The sequence below is a fragment of the Populus euphratica genome, unplaced genomic scaffold, assembly GCF_000495115.2.
Source record: "Populus euphratica unplaced genomic scaffold, PopEup_1.0 scaffold26.1, whole genome shotgun sequence".
Taxonomy (NCBI): Eukaryota; Viridiplantae; Streptophyta; class Magnoliopsida; order Malpighiales; family Salicaceae; genus Populus; species Populus euphratica.
Window position 1 is genome coordinate 1,184,697 of NW_011499896.1, and position 21,107 is coordinate 1,205,803.

The following is a 21,107-nucleotide window of genomic DNA, read 5'->3' on the forward strand; positions in this document are numbered from 1 at the left end:
CACTGATGGATGGTTTGGAAGAATCTTGAAAATTGACTTTTAAAACTACTGAAATTGACTCCAAGCTAGCAAACATAGATCCAGACAGAGGAGACCATAAAAGTCGTGTCGGGAACTTTTCTGTGAGCAAATCAAGCATCCCAAGTGGATCATTTTAAATTTTAAATTTATAATTAAGATTTTATTTGCGAATATAAATAGTATCAGTTATGCTCATATATTCTTCGTTCAAAAGGATTGTATATTTTTCGTTCAAAGAGATTGGTATAACCGACGGCGGAGTGGGGACCAGTAGCATTATTTGAGTACATATAAATTAAATATTTAAATAAAAATCAATAATATTTATTAAAAACATTTTTTTTAAAAAAAAAAACAGATATAACCATATTGAAAAGGAGCATATACCCAGCCCATCAAACCCCACAATAAAAATGGCTGCAAGCTAAAGTAAGATGAGTTCATACCTGCCTCTTGATCCGTAGAAAATGTCCCAAGATCAAGATTTTCTTTTTCGGTTGAATCACGTGTTCTAGATCGAGGAAGCAGTCACCCAAATTGCAAAGGCAGCATTTCTTTCACCACCAGGTGCCTCCAGCCACCTTCGTATCCTATTTCTGCTGTTGAGAGAAAAATATTCCTAAGAAAGTGTTCTAAACAATACCCGATTATTTTTCAAAATACTTTTCAAAACATGAGCTCAGCCATTCTACATAACTGCGATGCATGAAATGTCAATAGCAGCTGGTAAGCAAGGACATTAGACATTATTGAAAAGAGAGAAGAAAAGGAAATTCATGGGAACCATACTGGCATTAATAAAATAAAAAGGTGATAGTACAAAAATTATAATAACGACGTGAATACATTATATTAACAATTGAGATTACTAATTGTAATTTGTTGGCTAAAATAAATATACAATATTGATAAAGCTACTCCCACCAACCATTATGTCTCTCGCAGGTAAGAGATAGTACAGGGTACAGCGTGGTATCTTCAGCAAATTCGTGTAATGCGCAAGAAATAACCTGTATCATACTGTAGAGAGGCCAGTGTGAGCAGAGACTGAAGGCAAAACCTTCTTCCCTCTGGTCTCACACCGTGCCATAGGGTGTCTTCAAATGGAATATATGCGAGAACTTGAGCAATTTCCCTCTTCATCCCGGAATTCTGCATTTCCTAATAAACTTGTCTGAAAAATTTATATGTCTATTCCATAAACTTCGCAGCTCAGGGAACCCAATATCAAGCCATGGCTTTGCCGGGCCGCTAAAATGTAAAACCACGGCATCACCTAACATCTTTATATTGTGAGCTTGTGGGGGTCTATAACCTAGTCCACCGACATTCCATAAAGGATCAATTGGATGTACCTGACCCTCGAAAGCAAGCAAGGCTGGCGGATGCACTCCTGGTTGCCATAATTCCATCCCAAAATTGAGGTTCTGTAAACAAGATTGATAATATTAAGATGATAAGCAGAGGAAAGAGATCCTAAATACTTAAGTGAGGATGCAACGTTCTTTTATCGTATTCTGACAGAAAAACAAAATCTGGGAAAAAGCAGCATTGCATTAAAGTAATGGGAAGAAAGACTATGGGAGAGAACAGGTAGTACAATAAAGACATAATGGCAAAATTTGCGCTGTACTCTGATTATTTCTATTCCAAATAATTGTGTTCAAATTTTTCTATTTAGAGTGTCTGTTCTTTCAAAATCAATCAATGGCACAGGCCCTTTATTAAAGGCCTTTTCAATTTTTTCATCAAATTCTTATTTTGATCCTAGAAAGGGAAGATGAAAATTGAAAATTTTAAAAATATTGATGGCTATTGATAAAAATGAAAGTTCATTTTTGTTTATTCATCAGTTGTTTCTCTTAAGTAAGCGTGCGTGTGTTTGGGGGGGGCTTGATTTTAATTTTAATTAGAAGTTGAACCTCAGCCTACACCACCCAACTCCACCACCCACCATCACTACTGTTCTGTATAGCATGACAAAAGCAACCACCAAAACCCATCCACTTATCTCTACATTTAAACCTCCAATCCCTTGACTGGAAAAGTGAGAATGCCAAGTGGCTGGCTTATGGGGAATGAGGAGCTTTCAGTGGGTAGGTGCAGTTATAGGTGATAACTGCTTGGAATGTAAGGTGGCATAGTGGGTTGTGTATTAGATGGACATGGAGTAACAAATGTTGAGAAATAACTAACAAGTCTCTGGGTCAGATAAGCCAAATCTTCACCTAGGAATGAGGCAGTAGACAGTAGTTATCGTAAACAAGAGGTGGGTTCCATCAATTATCCCTACTCATCACCTGCATTGTAATAATAAGCAAAATGTAGGACAATAGTACTCGAGACTAAGACTAACATAATTATTTTACAAGTGTTTAAAAATATTACAGACATACATGTATTCTACAAGACAAACAGTCTACCCTAACACTATCACGTGTTTGAAAGAAATGTCTTGTATTATAAAAGCCTATATGCAACATGTATGAATTCTACGTCATGTATGAATTCTTCTTTTGTGTGATAGTGTTTTTCTCTAGTTAAACATTCAGTGCACCGATCACTCTCTATAATCAATGATAAACCTAGATTCATGTGGCTCATTCTCTAATATATTTCATTGGGAAAACTAGAAAGAAGGCCTTTCAATTTTTTTTACTTGAGTTGTGATACACTAATTTGGTACAATTGATTCTCTTGATCCTTCAATTCTTCTTGATGTTGTTTCACATTGGATGGTTAGAGTCACCAAACTAATGTGTCCAGTAACTAGTGAAATATGGCAATTGATATAGCAGACCACATGGTTAAAAATCAGAAGCTTAGTTCATGCCACTAGCTATTGACTGTTCTCTGTTATAGATCCCTAACACCCATAATTCTTTTCATTTTATCCTGGTTATTATCAAAATTTAAGGAGCCTAGAGGCTCAATTATGACAAATCAAGGTATTGGGATTCAAATAGAAGAGTTCTAAAAGATGGAATCAGTTTGTAGCTACCCCATGTTTCATCTAAAACTAGTTCGATGCAGCTAGAAATAAGATGACAATGGACAGTCTTGCCATATCCATCTTGTGAAGTAACACAATTTGCTATAAAATAAACCACAAAACTGATAAAACATAATTGCATGTTTCTGTTATAAATCCCTAACACAATTTTTTCATGTTTTCCCTATTACTATCAAAATTTAAGGAGCTGAGAAACTCAATCGTGCCATATTAAGGTAATAGGATTCAAACTGAAAAGTTCTAAGAGATGGAATCAATTGTAGCTACGTCATGTTTCATCTAAAACCAGTTTGATGCTGCTATAAATAAAATAACAAGGGACAGTCTTGCCATGTCCATCTTGTGAAATAACACAATTTGCTATATAAAATACACTGAATATGAGAAAGTGCACTTACATGTTTCAACCATTTATGATAATTTGTGGTGATTTTGACCCTCCTCCAAGCTTCAAGATCAAAGACATTCACACCATAGAGCCAAACACAACGATCGTGGTCAAAATTGGATGAAATTATTGGGTAAGAAAAGTTCAAGTAATCCTTGTATTTTTTTCCTGGGCAGCAGTTGTCTCCACACCATGAATCAACAACTGCGCCAACAACTTTCTTGTTGAGATCCAATTCCCATAAAGATGACATGTCATGTTGTACCACAACATCTTCGTCTAAGAATACTATCTTATTGAGATCTGGAAACAGCTGCGTGGTCCATGAAAATCATGGAATAATCATTATTAAATACTTTGTACATTAAAAATGTAGTTCATTCAACCAGAGAAGCATACCGAGTAATACCTCAGGGATATAAATTCTGAGATGATTCAAAAGGGAGAGGCAGCTAGGGGTTAAAGCCTCCAAACTTCTTATGTTTACTCCCTCATGTTGAAAGTTGGCATTTCTCAAATTGTCATTGTAATGGCTCCAAATTAAGCGATGAATCTCTAACATCTCTTTGACATGGACATTCACCTCATGAGACCAATCATATTGGTGCAACCCCTTAACTTCCACAGCTGCTGATTTAATAGGATTGATTGCAAACCATGCATTCATCGGAATGTAAGTTTTTTTGTCAGTGACTATATGGAAAACCAACTTTTCAGGGTTGGCTGAATGTTGGACTGTGGAAGAGATGACAACGGAGGCAGCAAGAACATTATCAGTTAGAAGAACAACATGGTGGAAGGATGGATCAGTGAGGCGAGAAACATATTCAGGGGGAGGCAAATGAGATCGGGCCATGGCATTTACAGCATATTCTTCAGCTAGTTTAAGGCAAAGGCAATGCAGGCTCTTTGGAACACCATGTGAAGCTAAATGCCAGTTTATTGATTCTTGCTCTCTGGCAGACTGAACCTTGAACTCCATCATTGATAGCTGCGTATTGAATAAAAATAAAATGATTTGAATTGTAACATAATTCACACTAGGTGTTACAATAATTGTTTTGATGAAAGCTAGATGGCTTTATAATGCCATGGAATACTACTCACTTAAAATTGTATGTGAGGAAGTGTAGCTTGGTTATAGATGATGTCATTGCTCCTAGTTTATTGGTTCTGATTAACTATCATTATGAAAAAATAGTGAAGCCTAATGGAGAGAGAGTCATAATAACAGCTCAAAATAGGAGTGAGGTGCATAGAAACTTTGATCATTATTTCATCAGAATGACAGTCCAAACAAAAATGACATGTACATCATGCATCACCACCCAATCACACATGCACGCAGGTGTAAAACAAACGATCCATACACAGACATTATGATTCAAGCCCCACAGATGTAATATAATTTCAGTCCCAGCCTTGTGCCATTTAGCTCTTCTACTAAATATTAGAAAATTAGTAAAAGGAAGCATGCCACAGAGAGTATGAACTAAATGTTAGAAAATGAGTAAAAGGATGCATGTCGACGTGGGCATTTCACACCTGCTAGGAGGCAGAAGCGTTTGTGGTCCCATTACATGCCCAGACTTGCCTCCGATAAATAGCAATTTCCTAGTGAAAGATCACTGTCACTCCGATAAATATGGTGTACACAAAAATCCACTGTAAATGAAAGGCCTAATCAAAATGAAAAAAAATAGGTGACTCGACATTGTTAAAGATAAATCTCTCTCTCTCTCTCTCTCTCTCTCTCTCTCTCTCTCTCTCTCTCTCTCTCTCTCTCTCTCTCTCTCTCTCTCTCTCTCTCTCTCTCTCTCTCCAAAGCTATTTGTGCATCAATGGTAGCTCATTGGTATATTGGTCAAGGATGTGAACAAGTTGGTGAAATTGTGCTAGTCTTGCAAAATTTGTAATGGTAACTCACAAATCACAGGACTTTACACTCTTTTATCTATAACAGGGCATCATGGACTCATTAGAGCATGAATTGTCTTGGGACTTTGAAGGGCAGTAAAGGGATAGTATGATTCCATCTTTGTCGTGGTCAATTGATACTCGAAGATGGCACACTCATGTTGCTAATTTTTTTTAAAGAAGTGGCAAGGCTATGTGGTGATCCTTATTCTATGCTTTCTCATAGGGATGTGAAATTTGTAGCACACATTTGGAGGACATCATGAAGGAAAGCAGGAACTCAATTGAAATACTCCAGAACTTGCCATTCATAAAAAAAATGTTATTCAAAGTTTAGGGAGAATGCTGATTTTTTGGAATCACGTGAAGAGTTGACTTGTTTTCACTTAAAACAATTCTGTGAATAGAACCTTTAAGATGATACCTTTTGAGGCTTCATTTAAACTCAAACCACAACAAGTGCTTGATTTTGTTCTTTTTCCACTTAGGACACAGGAGTGTGATGATGGAGAGGCTTTTGCAGATCGTATAAGGTGAGTTCATGAGAAGGTGATGGTGCCTTGAAGGCAAGCAACAAAAGTGATGCTAATGCAAGCAATCAACATCACCAAGTTGAGTTTGAAGAAAGAGACATAATTCGTAAATACTTGAAGCAAGAAAGGTTCCCTAAAGGCACTTACAATCTGAGATCAAACAAGCTTGGGCCATGTAAGGTGCTAAAGAAAATAAACTCTACCGTTCACGTGATTGAGATTGGATTCACAAATAAGCCTAGTCTTCAATAGTTCTGATTTGTATCCAATTGAGGGTTTTGATGGAGAAGTAGTTGAAACTAGAGCAATATACAACACGGTCAAAGGTTATTGAAGATGTGTTTGATGTGAAAGAGGCCGATTCACAAAGGTACTTGGATGGTTGAAGAAGAGCCTGACCCCTATAAATGTACAGTGAAATAGTGAAAATTTTCTCAAGTTTTCATAACTGGGGAGAATGACATAGGAGCTTCATTATACTTTATTTTCAGAAATTTTGTTTTATTGTATTAGTTAGTAATCACAACCTAGCAATATAACTTCTAAAACAACTGGATGGTTATTAAAAGTTTTGTTTAGTAGTTTAATCAAAAGGTGGGATTAAAATTTTAACTCTGACCCTAATATAGATACACTCTAAGTTACAGTATCATAATATTATTTTCATCAAATAGACTTCAAAAGCAAAAGGTTTTCTTAAACCCTATGTAATAACACCTAGTTTGAAGGTCATACTTGTTTCTAGCCTTGATTCCAGACATTGCTGTGTCACTCCCTCAACTATGCCAAAATTGCTTCACAGCCAGGACTGGAGTCCTTAGAAAATCTTGTTGGATCAAGCACTCGCCAGTTTAGAAACTGATAAATTAGAAAATCTTGTTGGATCAAGCACTCGTCAGTTTAGATAAATAAACATGCCTAACACCCCATAAAATGTCTCCCATATTCTCAAACTAGAAAGAATCTTATATTTTTTTCTTTGAACCTTGAGCTACAAACGCGTAGAAATTGCTTTGGTTTTACAAGCAGCTAAAATGTACATTTTAGACAAACATGGGAAAGTCTAAGACCATGAGCAATGATCCCAGCAAGGACCTAAGAAAAGGAGGCGTCAAATTAGGATTGTTAGAAGACATGCAAATTGGTTTACTTGCAACAGAACTGACAAAAGTAGCATACACTGTGATGGTATATGAAACTTCCAGTCATATCACCAAAATAAATCTCAAATGTTCATATAATCCATGAGTAAATAACTCTTTTCTTGAGTTCCAAATGTTAATCAAACAGCCCTGGATGAAGTGGCAACCAATCAAACTTAGATGTAAGAGCTTTTTGCATCACATGATAAGCTTTTTAATGGATGCCATACTTGAAAGTAAATACTCTCTCAAAGCAACAAAAGTCCTTTCACAAACACCACAAAATATTAACGATGACTTAAAAATTCACCACGTGCCACTTAATCACGTTTCTTTTTATCACAGAAATCCCTCTTCCACTCTCCTCCTAAGCAAGAACCAAGATGCATGTGAGTGCATGTGATGTGTGAAAGTGCAAATGTAACATCAGAGGGTCTTAATTCCTGAGTAATGAGCAGCTGATGGTATGAAATGGATGGTAATAGGAACTAAGAAAGAACCTAACTTCAATTTATTTAGTTTTAATATGGCTATACAGAAACAGATGGATTACTACTGTAGCAATATGGGTTGTTTTATTTTCTTGACTTGATAAAATAATGGCAGCAAAACAATGCATCAAACTAGGCTTTTCTAGTTGACTGGAAGACTTTTACCAATTCAAAACACCCATCAATACCAAGAACATGACAGTAAAAAATAGTGGCTGAAAGAAATCACAAGAAAAGTAAATGCCACTTGAAGTAGACAAAACTAAACAGAAAATTAGTTAATTTAATTACTACAGATACATTTTTGTGTGAAAGCATACCATGGCCTTGGTCCTGAAAGCAAAGGTCTTCATGTCTTGCTGGTTTGAAGTCATTTCGTTGACAAGCACATTGAATGATTCTGTTGAGCCCTCTCTTCTATAATCACCATCATTAGTGCCATGGCCCTCCTTTGCCTCCATTAAAGCTCTTGTCAGTTCTTCCCTTAGCTTTTTGAATTAGGTTGGTATACATGCAACACCACAAGAAGAATCATCACAAAAATGGAAATAGAGTAGAATTTGGAATAACATGGAGGAGAATTGCACCACAACTGATAAAGTGCACAAGAAACTAGAAAACAAGCAACTGGTGGAAGTAAAATACCAATAGTTCCTCAAAATGAATTTGTTCATGAACTGCAGTCTCTGCAACTTCCATAATGTTTATGGTTCTAACTCTCAAACACAAAATACTAAATTTATTTATTATAATAGGACCAAAATAGCATCACTGCATTTCTATTTTAACAAGAAAGTCATTCATTACTATATCATCTCAGGTGAATGAAAGGGAATTTCGAACAAAGCTGGGCCCATGGTGGATGATGTGTATTCACGGACTAGAACTAGGGATCCCTAACAAATTGATGATTGAAAAGCTGAAAGACATGAGTGAGGTGCTGTACCAGTTCCTCAGTAAAATGAAACAGCAAGAAGTAAAAATTGCTAGTGCTGAAAAATTCAGTGCACAATAAAAATGAAGAATAATGTTATTTCTTAAGAAAGTTTCACAAGAATAAGTTTCAAGAATACACTGAGTTATTAGATTAATCGGATTGCACTAGATCTCATATTAAGACCATGATTCGGTAACTCACAATCTTCTTGAAACTCATCTTCCTGTTAAATAGCATTTTTCATTTTTATCCACGATAATCATCCATTTTAGAGGGTTGGCTTGGGATGTGTAATGTCTAATTTTGCTTGAATTTCTTGAAGCTGTTTCTTATGTTCTCCCTTAACTGAAATCAGCTCGTCTTCTTTGGAACATGAACTACAACTTTAGTTCAATCATATACTTTAAAAGGAAAGGAAAATGCTATGAACACCCGCTAAACATTAACTTAATATGATTCTTGAAACTTGCTCTTGTGTAATTTTCTCATGAAATAGCATTATTTGATAAACATTGCGCCCGTTAATTCATACAAGAACAAAACAACGACAATCAGCACAGCATATGTTAACGTGTGCCCTATCCTTGTCGCATTTACTCTTTACACGTGTCTATAGTTAGAGGAACAAAATATTCTCGACTTGGATTTGGTTTAAAGAGTAGTTGAAAAGGAAAACTAAATGTTTGCTCCCTTCTTGTCTTGTTTCACCCTAAAAAAAAAAAGTACTGAGAAATTTAAAGAATAGTTTCATGAAAAAATGACATACCAGAGATGCTTCGCTCCCGCCGAGTAGCCCCCATCCTATGCAGTCTGCATAAACAAACAAAAAAATAATGAATAAAAAAAAAAAATCGATGAGCTGTACTGGAAGCTTTCACAGAAGGTAAGAAGATGAAGCATCGGGTACAACCACGAGCAGCACCAAAAATTAACTATGAAATAAATTAAACAGCAAAAGAAAGAGTAATTAATCACTACTAGTTTAATTTATTCTTATGTATTTACCGAGAGCAGAATTGCAGGCAGAGGCAGATTCAAGAACCAAAAACGCAATTCTAACAAAAAGAAAGGGCAAAACAATCGAAAGCAACAGCACCACCGGCAAAAACGTCCGGCGAGTAATCCGACGAGTTGCCACCGTGGATCCCTTGGCAGAAGAGTTGGTGGTGCTGATGGTGACTCTCTTGATCCCGGTGGTGGAAATGTAAAACTTCATCTCATTATTTCTGTCTCGTCTCGTGAAGTCGATCTGTTAACAGTAGCAGAGCGCGTTCTTTTCTGGTGGAGAGAGAGGGGGTACAAAAGGACAATGGGGAAGCCGCGGGAAAATGATAGATTGCAATAATTACACTGTCGAGGGGTGTGTTTCGATGGCTTTTGCCTATGGGTTTTGGGTGTAATTACGGATTTGTCTTTGTTTTTTTAAAGTTGTAGTTTTATCACCGACAGGTGGGAGAATATCCCATAAGCTCGCGCACGCACAATTTGCTAATTTACGGCAGAGGTTCAGGCGAAAGGTTTTGCTTTTCCTGAACTAGTGGGCTGCGAATTGTTTTCCCCCCCTTCAGTGCAGGGTTGTGGAATTAACTTAGCCCGTTTGTATGGCGCGTTATCATGCAGTTATGTTTTTTATAGAAAATGTAAATTTAATTTAATTTTTCCAATTATCATAAATGTTTAAATTGAGAGAACTATAAATCTGGTATCCATTGGTGGTTTAAGGTTTTGCTTTTCCTGAACTAGTGGGCAGCGAATTGGCGCCCCCCCCTCTCAGTGCAGCGTTGTGGAATTAACATGGCCCGTTTGTATGGCGCGTTATCATGCAGTTATGTTTTTTATATAAAATGTAAATTTAATTTAATTTAATTTTTTCAATTATCATAAATGTTTAAATTGAGAGAACTATAAATCTGGTATCCATTGGTGGTTTTTTTATCTGAATAACTGTGGTGAGTTTAGTTATTAAAGTGTTGATGCAATATTATTATTAACAAAAACCAAGAGGGGGTGGTGTTTCCAGCACAATGATAAAAAAAAATAAAATTATGGTGTTCGTATGGTATTTTAATAGTTAATCTTTAAATTTACTTTGAAAAAATAGACAAACACAAAGATAAAAAATAAAAATAATACTCATGACCTGTTAAAAATATAAGAATATCTCTACATATAATTTTTTTTCTAATTATATTTATTTTTTTCTTAAAGTGAGTTTAGTGAATAATTAATAAGATATCATTAGTTACTTTCTAAATACTATAAAATTCATCTAGCACCACGGTAACACCCTATATAAAATATTATAGGTTATGATTGTGATTTGTTTTTTTATTTTTGCTCTTGTATAACCACATTAATGGTCACTTAAAATGAATTTGTTAAGAAATGACAATATTTAAAAAATAGAGAACTTGAGTGAAAAAAACCTCAAACATTTTTATTTTTTTTGTTGCCCTGCATTTATATGTATTATTTCAAAACTTTTTTCATGTATTAAAATTTTAAATATAATTTTTATTTTATTTTATTAAGTTGACCCATGTAATCTAGGATCTGCTTTATGGTTGGACCAACCCTCAAACCAAACCAGATTTAATAAATATGCTTGTAGCAGCTGAAATATAAAAGGGTAAGCAACACATTGCTTTTTTAAAATGAAAGGGGAAATGACTGAATAAGAAAAGAAAAGAAAAAAGCATGCTCAGGGTTGCCCATGCCCATGTGCCCTGTACTTTTTTAAAAAAATATATTTTTTATAATTTTATTTTTTATAATTAAATTTTTATTGGTTTTTTCTTTTAATTTTGTCATTTGATATTTTATTAATTATTAATTAGACAATATAATTTATTTTTATTTGATATTTATAGGTTTATCATGAACTTAAATAAATTCCCAAATATTCTGTAGATTTTTAATTTTACAATAATTTATTTTTTTATTATATAATTAAATAAAAAATTATTGAATCTAGTTATATCAATGTCTTCAATCACGTGTTTTGTTATTTAATTTTAGTTGATTAGAAATTATACTTTATAATTTATTTTATATTAAGCTACTTAAGTCATAAATAAATATTCAAATATTAAGTTGATGCTTAATTTTATATGAAATTATTTTGCTATCACGTGATTAAATAAAAAAATAATTTAGATAATTTTTAAATATAGCTATGTTTATATTCAAGGTCGCAGATTTGATAGATTAGGTCATGAAATATGGATCGATCCAATAAATTACTCTCTTGATATTTTTAAAAAAATTATATCATTTTAAAAATTATATTTAAGCTCAAACTAGATTTTTGCAAGTCATTCAGCTTACTTTAAAAATTGTCAAATTTACTGTATTATATTAAGTAAACTTGTAAATAATTTAATTTTAAATACAAGTTAGGCAGAGAATAAGTTAGGATATTTGATACACTAACTGCTAAAAAAGGTTCCTTGCAGTCCGGATATTATTTTCTGAGTTAGAAAAAATTATTATCGTGTATAATATAATACGAGTCATTTATTTAGTCTTATTTACGATGTAAATTTCAAACAAAGTTTGAAAAGATATATATATGCATTTGAAATTTTTTTGTCATTTGATATTTTATTAATTATTAATTAGATAATATAATTTATTTTTATTTGATATTTATAGATTTATCATGAACTTAAATAAATGTCCAAATATTTTGTAGATTTTTAATTTTACAATAATTTATTTTTTTATCATGTAATTAAATAAAAAATTATTGAACCTAGTTATATCAATGTCTTCAATCGCATGTTTTATTATTTAATTGTAGTTGATTAGGAATCATATTTTATAATTTATTTTATATTAAGCTACTTAAGTCATAAATAAATATTCATTATTGAAATATGGATCGATCCAATAAATTACTCTCTTGATATTTCTAAAAAAATTATATCATTTTAAAAATTATATTTAAGCTCAAATTAGATTTTTGCAAGTCATTCAACTTACTTTAAAATCTGTCAAATTTACTGTATTATATTAAGTAAACTTGTAAATAATTTAATTTTAAATACAAGTTAGGCAGAGAATAAGTTAGGATACTTGATACACTAACCGCAAAAAAAGGTTCCTTGCAGTCCGGATATTATTTTCTGAGTTAGAAAAAATTATTATCGTGTATAATATAATACGAGTCATTTATTTAGTCTTATTTACGATGTAAATTTCAAACTAAGTTTGAAAAGATATATATATATGTATTTGAAAAAAAATTGTCATTTGATATTTTAATATATATATATATGTATTTGATAATTGATATTTTTATTTTTATCTAATTAGTTCAGCTTTAATTTTATCTGTATCAAGTTATTATTTTTTAAAAATTATATGTGATGAACGTTGAAAAATGTTGAGGTTGATATAATTTCATAGCACGTAGCGGAAAAAAAAATTCAAAGTGGAAAAAAAATGAAAGAACATTAAATAAAAAAAAATGAGTTGATATTTTTAAAAATAATACTTGACACACTAGATTATAGAGTACAACATTTGTAAAATATTAGTTGGCGAGCAGTTACTACTTGACACAATATAAAGCAAAACCTAACTCTATTTTAAGACCCCGATTCAAGATATAAGTTATAAATTGAGAAAGTCAACTCAAGATGAACCTAATATTTGACTAAAAAACCATGATGAGATTATTTGAATTAAGAAAAGTTAGGTTTTCGAAGTCAACAAATTTCCTAAAATGTCGAGGAAGTGTTTGAAATTTTAAATCCAGTTAAAAATTAAAAAAAAAATCCTAATTGTTAATAATCCCTTGTCTTCCAAGTCCAATGCACCTTGTCATCGTGGCCTTAAGATCGATGCCCAGCTGAGCGGATTGCAAATTTATTTTTGTTTTATCAACTTTTTAATTATTTTTTACGAGTTAATGTTAAATTTCTCTCCATTTAAATTAAATACACATTATATATATATATATATTATGATAAATAAATTTTCTTATCATATTCCTAGAAAATCAAATAATAAATCACAACATAAATAAAATATTTTTAGTTATAGTTATATGATATATATTGTATCCCGAATTGAATGATGTTTTGATTTAAAAATATAAATTAACTTGCGACAACCACTAGTACAAGATTGAAATAATTCTACATAAAACCCAAAGCTCCTCAGCTCAAATCTGATCTCTTGTTACCATGGATCTGTAACATTCTGTGAATGGTTTCATCAATGTTTCGTAGTCCATGGATATATATATATATATAAATATGATAATGTCGGAACATGCTAAAAAAAATCTGCATACTTGCATTCTGAAGCTGGGCAGACCAGTAGATCGCATGTTTAGCCGAGTGTATGATGAACAAGATGGTTAAGAGAGAATGGGATAGTTGTGCTTGAAGTGACATAAAATGAATCTAGGAGTTCACATTGGTGGAAATATGTAATTTTCAAGGTGATTTTAACAGTGAAAATGGAATAATTGCACTTGAAGTGACATAAAATGAGTTTAGGTTTGCACAAGGTGAAAATATATTGTTTTGAAGGTGATTTTAGCAGTGGTTTTATTAAAATTTAATTAAATCTCATGGTTATACCAAATGATTAAGGATAAAATTAAAATAAAATATAAAATAAATAACAATGTAAAAATAAAACAAAATCAAATGTTATAAATGAAATTAAAAATAAAATTTATTTAGTAAAAGGATAAAAAAATAAAATAAATAAGAACTAGATTTAATATAAAAATCATATTATACCAAATGATTAAGGATAAAATTAAAATAAAATATAAAATAAATAACAATAAAAATCAAATTTAAAAATAGAAAATAAATAACAGTACAACATTATACTTTGACAATGAAAAGAATGAGAGAAAAATAAAAAATAAACTTATTAGAATCCAATCATGGCCTTGTTGTTCACACGTGACATATCACTGGAGAAGGAGGGATGCTGGTATGTTTTCAAAACCACCATGGAAGGAGGAGTTTCACAGCAAGACCTTGCTGCATACAACGTTAGAAGGGCATGGGTGGTGTCTTTATTTATACGTGGCATGTGTAAATAATTTTTTTTTATAATATTTACATATGTAAAATGATTAAAATATTCTTTATGCAACATCAATTTAACTAAAACACCAAAACTAAAAGATAAGAAAACCCTCACAAGGAAGCTCATTTAAATAATTTTGCTATACATAAAAAAATATAAAAAACTGCATTACCCCGTACATCATTAGTATTACAAAGAAACATATTAAAAGTAAAAAGAACAAAAAGCCTCCACAAGGAAACTCTAAAACTTTTGATCCTAATTGCACGAAATTAATTCCAGTGTGCATAAACAAAGGAAATGTCTACAAAGCCCCCACAAGTAGATTCCCCTTTTTTTTTTTTTTTTTTTTTTTTCTTGAAGTTATTTGAGTCATAACGAGTATAGTTGTGATATTTTTAAAATATTTTTTATTTTAAAAAATATTAAAATAATATTTTTTTTATTTTTTTTAAAATTATTTTTGATATTGATATATTAAAATGTTCAAAAAATATTAATTTAAAGTAAATAAAAAATAAAAAAAATATTATTTTTTTAAATTACTTTTAAAATGTAAAAATAAAGGAGACCTCCATCCCTCCCGAACAACATAAAAAGAATATTGAATCAGAAAATGACTACTGTATCCCTAAAAAAAACCATTCTACTCCTGTACAGTGAGTTAATTTGATGATTTCTCCGAGGTTAAATTAAAATTTTCACTTTACATCACCACAAACTATTTACATTTTGTTAATAATTCTCACAGTACTCACAAGCTAAACTATAACTATGTTTTCAGTTTAATTAGAAATATATTAAAATATTTTTTAATTTTTTTTATATTAACACATTAAAATAATAAAAAAACAACTAAAAAATATTAATTTAATAATTATTAAAATAAAAATAATTTTAAAAACATTTTTAAAAATAGCCGAACCGTAATAACAACACACCCCACCGGCCCAACCCATGAAAGGCATGCTGGTTCCAAAATGAAACGAATAAAAAAAGAAAAAAGAAAAAAAAAAAAAAAAAAAAAAGGGCAAAAAAAAATAAAAAATAGACGCTGCTCTCAAACCACAGTCCACCAGCTACATCAAAAGCCGACGCTGCTCTCAAACCACAGTCCACCAGTTACATCAAAAGCCAGGAACAAAAAGGGCAAAAAAAAATAAAACAAAAAATCATCTGAGCGTCCAAATCCATCCATAAATAAGAAGACCTAAGCAAACCCCTGTAAGAGAAACCACAGGGAAAAAAGTATGGCAATGGCAATGACAATTGTAAGCTACGTATCAGCAAACTCAACGACAACGCCCCTCTCTCAAGACTCCTCGTCCTCTTCGTCGTCAACTCCTCCACCAAGACAAACCAAAGTGATACTTCCCAAAAAGAAGCCATTAAAATGGTCGACAGGGATTGCTCCTGGGGAGTATGGTGGTCCACCTACTACCACAAAGCTCCGCAAGTACTGGGGAGGCGAAGATGAAGACCCTTTAACCTCTGATGATTTTATTTGGAACAAAGACTTCATGCCTCGCATGAAAAGACTTCTTCATAACGATCCTGTCGACCCTTTTCTCCAGACCTCTCCTGCTAAGGTCTCCTTTTTAACTTTTCCTCTCATGTTATTTTTGTAAAATTATTTTCTATGTTTTTAGACTTGTTAATTAGTTCGATTTCCAATTGGGAATTTAAATTGTTGAAACAGGAAGAGTCTTCTGGATTTCTGAGTATAAATAGAGTCATGACTCTGGATAGGTAAGTCTTCCGTTACTCATAAAGCTAATGATTTCAATTTTGGAGATGCTAAACTTTGAATTGTGTGCATATCTTCAGTGTGGACGTCGATTTGAGTAAAGAGCTCGCACATCGTCCAAAGCCCGTGATAGAACAACCAGTCGAGGCTACAACTAAAGTAAGATGATGATTGGTTCTGTTCTTGGGGAAGTTCTGAATTTACCTCCTTTCTCACTTCTTGTTCTGGAATGTAATGATTCCCAGGTCCGCAGTTATTCGTCACCAAAATGGAGGATGGCACCGACACGCCGTGAGCAGGACAAGTGGGATAAAGCGACTAAGGCTGCAACCAGCGGAAGTGTATGTTATGTACATAACCTCAGTTAACTTATTTTGGTGGTTTTGTTGCTTTAGTATCCTCTTTCGGAGGTTTCTGCTACTACTTTCTCGGTAACTGTTTTTCCTAACTTATTTTGGTGGTTTTGTTGCTTTAGGATCCTCTGTCGGAGGTTTCTGCTATTACTTTCTCGGTAACTGTTTGTGATCAATTTGACTTCTTTAAAAAAGAAATTAGAATATAAATTCTTCCTTGATGTATATGTTACCGGGAAAACACCCTTTTAAGAAAAGAGTTTCTTAGAATCAAATCCCTGGAGAGGTGCGCAACAAGAAGTTGCACACTGAGCTTGTGGTAAGCTAGCCTTAGACCACTAAAATCAAAATAGGATTTCGGAAAAAAAACTAGAAAAACAAAACAACGTGAGAGAAATAATCTGAATGTGATGTGCAGATAAATCAAGAGAAATTTGCATTATATGGGTGTGAACAAACAATACAATGAGGGAAGGGGCTCTTTTTACAGGCATCAATGCATAAGGGCCTTGAATACAAATCATTCTAGAACTCTTATCTCTTATTTGACTGAATTGGTTTGAAATCTTTTGAGTGTAAACAATATTCAATTTATTTAATATCATTTTGAAGGATACCTTTGTGGTTTTATCTACCTATGGATGGCAGGATGTGATGTTTCGGGAATTGAGGCGGCCTCAAGGGGATCCGGAAGTGTTGGCTGCTCAATCAAGGGAACAGTATTTTAAGGTACCCTTTTGGAGCATCTGGGTCCATGGAAATTTTGTCTTAAATGATGCTTACAGTTACATTTTAAATTCAAATTACGATCATTTTCTTTGGTGCTTCTGATGATGGAAATTCTTTCTTTTTTTTTGTCCCTTTTTTTTGAGCAGTTGAAGAAGAAGTTACAGGTTCTGACATTGGGTATAGGCAGTGTTGGTTTAATCTCAACTTATGTCTCTTATTCACCTGAAATCGCTGCTAGGTACGCTAATGTGGGCAACAGTATGACCTTATCTATGAAAATCTGGTTCTATGTCTGATTGATTGTTTGTTGACCATTGCAAGTGAAATTGATCTGTTTCTTTTTGCTTGCTCTTTATTTGTGTCCTTCCTCATTTAATCATATATTAATATTCATGTGTTGCTTCTAGAAATTTACTACTCTTTTGCATACACATGATAAGGTATGAAGGAGGACAGCTTTAGATTTGTGTCTGGCAAAATAATCCTTGTGAGCTAGGGCTTGGTGTATGTGAAACCTGGGTAGATTAGGAACTTGTTTAAAGGAAAACGGAATGTCACTACAGCTATAAATAATTCCCAGTGTACTGCGGCAAAGTGAAAAGCTAAGATAACTAAATACCATTAATACTCCTATATAAGTTGAATTCCTAAATAAACCAGGTTTACAAGAAATCTCAAAATCTAAAATCATATTAAAATAATTTATAATTTTCTCCTTTGTTGGCCGCATCAGTATATATTTGTATGCATTTGAGATTGTGCATTTAATTGCAGTTGCCTACATACCAGAACATTGAGACTTGTAATTTAAATTGAATTGTTCTTTTAGTAGATGAATCATGACAGTCTGCATTCTTGCATGGATTTTTGAAATGTTCCATTTGTGTTGCATTCCTGGGTTTAAATAGTTAATGCATTGCTGTACTAATAGAGATCCTTAACTGTAGTTTCTTGTTTCACCAACGGGTAACACTTGACAGTGCACTCTTTTAATTTTTGACAAGCTTGCCTTGCAGTAACATTTTGTTTTGCTAATTAAAAATATTTATTCACTCTTTGGATGATAGTTTAAAATTCATAGTTTTCTTATACTTCCAGCTTTGGTGCTGGGTTTATTGGATCTTTGGTGTATATTCGTATGCTTGGGAATAGTGTGGATTCCATGGCTGATGGAGCAAAGGGACTTGTCAAGTATGTAAACTATCCTCTGAACATATATGTTAGTTGTCTTTAACTAATGACTACATTTTAAGGACATTGCATTATACTAGCTTGATTGATACTACACTTGCTGACCCCCACTTGTTTCCTTACTACTTTACTATATTTAATTGTATGGTTACAAGTGTAACATTGTGTGTTGTTACCAGCACTAAATTAACATGTTAAAGGGCTAACAGTTTGGCTTGCTTTGCAATTGTTGTTCTTAGCATGTTATGGTGAGGGTTCAAAACTAGAAAGTGTTTGTTTGGTTGAAATTCAATAAGGGAAAGAAGATTATCTAAGTGCTTGTTTGGCACCGTGATAGCCTCTGCTTTTGAAATTATTTTTCATCTGCTGCTGCTTCTGATCACCAAATTCTTTTTCTGTGACTTAAACTCATTTGAAGCTTCTTTTTTTCAACTACCTAACTACTACTGCAGACTATCTAAGTGCCTGTTTGACACCACGATTGCTTCTGCTTTTCCAATTATTTTCGTTTGAAAAATCATTAAATTGATGCTTTTTAGGTGCTTTTCGATGATTTTGATGTGTTAATGTCAAAAATATTTTTTTGAATAAACATTATTTTGATGCATTTTCAATTGAAAAACGCACTGCACCACATTACAAATATATACTTAATCCCCAACCTTTTATGAACATCAGGAGATTGTCTGCCACCTGCTCTACATTATGTTTTTGATTACATTTTGGTTAACAAGAGGGCTCAGAACCATATGAAAGCGTTGTTTTCTTTTGGCAGGGGAGCAGCTGCACAGCCAAGGTTGCTCGTTCCTGTTTTATTGGTCATGATCTATAATCGGTGGAATGGGTAAGTACTTGTGGCCTGCTGTGCTGGTACACTGCTCATCTGCTACCTTGAAGGGTTCTTTTGCTGAAACCAATCTCATTTTACACATTTTTTCTTCGAATAAGCTGCAGCATCTTACTTTTCTTTTTGGTTTGTTTTTATTCTAATTGTTGTATAAAAGTAAATCTGTATCCCTTTCAGATGCGGGACTTGGCTGTTATCTCTGATATATGGCTACAAATTTCATATCTTGAAATTGCCAAAGCAAAAAAATATCTACCCCTTAAAGTAGTTTAAAGACCCTTGATCAGAGATGTGATATCTGTACAGGAATCGACAGGAAAAAGGAAATCAGTTATATCTGAGGATCCAAATCATTCCATCTCTTCAATTTTTTTCTTCTTCTAACCCACTGGTGAATGGAAGGATCCTCTAGTCAAAAACTTGATTGAAAATTGTTTTTTGATATGATGTTATTTACTGTTCTGTCTCATTATGTGTTGGCAGACATCTATAACCTTCTTAAGATACTATATGATTTTCCATATCATTACTTCAACTGACATCAGTCCTTTTCTAGTACACCTCTTATAACAATTTTGTTCACCTATTAAGGAAATAATGGAAATTAGATTTGCATGAATTTCGTTAGTATATTCTTGGTGAATTTACCTATTGACAGTGCTCTATTTGAACACAGGATTCTTGTTCCAGATTATGGATTTATGCACTTAGAATTGATACCGATGTTGGTGGGATTTTTCTCCTATAAGATTGCTACTTTCGTTCAAGCTATTGATGAAGCACTTGCTCCACTAGTGAAAAAGACATGAGTTTAGGATGAATGCTGAATATGCCAAGGGGATGCACTGTTAACACTTAAGAAATCGGAGAGGTATTTTAATTAATTTTTACAGCTTACACATGCATTTTTGGCCTTTGATCATTTGCTAACCTTTCTGTTCGTTGATGATAATATATTTTTGTTCATGTTTACAGGTGATGATTTCATAAATTGGCCGGGGGGCGCCAAAGGGAGAGACTTTTTCCTTAATTTTTTACTTATTCAGAGAAATGTAAGGAAACTTAAGCTGGTAGTGTAAGTATGGGAATCAGTTACTCATATTGGTTCCCCTTTCAATGCAAAAATGGTTGGCGAGAGCTTTTTTTCATCTCAATCAGTATCTAGAATAAGCTGTACTTTTTACATTTTGTCTGAAGAAAAATGTAATCACGAATTAGTGAATCGAACCAGGGAATATATTATTCGAAAATTTTATTTCGTTGTCTTAAAGTAGAGGCTTAGCGAACATTAAGGGTTGTGATGCATCGGGAAGACGAAGTCTCTGCTTCAAGTACGGGTCTCCTTCGAGAAGGTCCTTATGCTCGGCAATCTGCAAGCACAGAAAACATAATGGAATTTATTCACAGATGGAGCGAAGCCGTGTCTTAAACTTTTTTAAGCAAAGAAATGTGGCAATAGGCACTCTAAAAACAGAACAGGTTTGGGTTTAGAAATGTTCTGAAGGGGGACGAAAGCAATGGATTTTGACCTATCTATATGATTTGTTCTCTCAGCAGCGGCTTATCCCCATAACCGTAGGAGGAGCTTGGTTTCTTCGTAATTTGCTACAAGCAGTCTCCAAAAGGCCGCAGTTATTCTGACACCAGGGGCTTGTCATACAAAGCAGCAAACCCTGGATCTCCCTTGGCAAATGCCAACTCCACAGGTAAATTGTCAATCTGTAGAAAAGCTACTCCT

General features: G+C 33.2%; 2 protein-coding genes across 2 annotated transcripts; one reads left to right on the top strand and one right to left on the bottom strand.

The window, feature by feature from the left end:
- Window positions 1-794: 794 nt before the first annotated feature.
- GAUT15 (galacturonosyltransferase 15) lies at window positions 795-9,917 on the bottom strand. The gene is made up of 6 exons (XM_011035431.1): window positions 9,448-9,917; window positions 9,209-9,252; window positions 7,826-7,993; window positions 3,832-4,413; window positions 3,433-3,735; window positions 795-1,448 (listed from the first exon to the last, which is right to left on the bottom strand). Exons 1-6 carry the CDS (start codon window positions 9,656-9,658, stop codon window positions 1,161-1,163), a joined length of 1,596 nt encoding a protein of 531 aa, XP_011033733.1. The 5' UTR covers window positions 9,659-9,917; the 3' UTR covers window positions 795-1,160.
- Window positions 9,918-15,603: 5,686 nt separating this feature from the next.
- LOC105132121 (ATP synthase protein I-like protein) lies at window positions 15,604-20,631 on the top strand. Its single transcript, XM_011035433.1, has 10 exons — window positions 15,604-16,091; window positions 16,202-16,251; window positions 16,330-16,408; window positions 16,495-16,590; window positions 17,251-17,331; window positions 17,478-17,569; window positions 18,430-18,522; window positions 19,298-19,366; window positions 20,046-20,240; window positions 20,345-20,631. The coding sequence occupies exons 1-9, from the start codon at window positions 15,753-15,755 to the stop codon at window positions 20,176-20,178; spliced, it is 1,032 nt and encodes a 343-aa protein (XP_011033735.1). The 5' UTR covers window positions 15,604-15,752; the 3' UTR covers window positions 20,179-20,240; window positions 20,345-20,631.
- Window positions 20,632-21,107: the final 476 nt, after the last annotated feature.

Coding starts and splice junctions, on each gene's coding strand:
- LOC105132121 (XM_011035433.1), top strand. CDS start 15,753: ATGGCAATGGCAATGACAATTGTAAGCTACGTATCAGCAAACTCAACG. Junction 17,570..18,429: donor TCACCTGAAATCGCTGCTAG/GTACGCTAATGT, acceptor TTATACTTCCAG/CTTTGGTGCTGGGTTTATTG. Junction 18,523..19,297: donor GGAGCAAAGGGACTTGTCAA/GTATGTAAACTA, acceptor TTCTTTTGGCAG/GGGAGCAGCTGCACAGCCAA.
- GAUT15 (XM_011035431.1), bottom strand. CDS start 9,658: ATGAAGTTTTACATTTCCACCACCGGGATCAAGAGAGTCACCATCAGC. Junction 9,253..9,447: donor TGCCTGCAATTCTGCTCTCG/GTAAATACATAA, acceptor TTGTTTATGCAG/ACTGCATAGGATGGGGGCTA. Junction 4,414..7,825: donor CTTTCAGGACCAAGGCCATG/GTATGCTTTCAC, acceptor TTCAATACGCAG/CTATCAATGATGGAGTTCAA.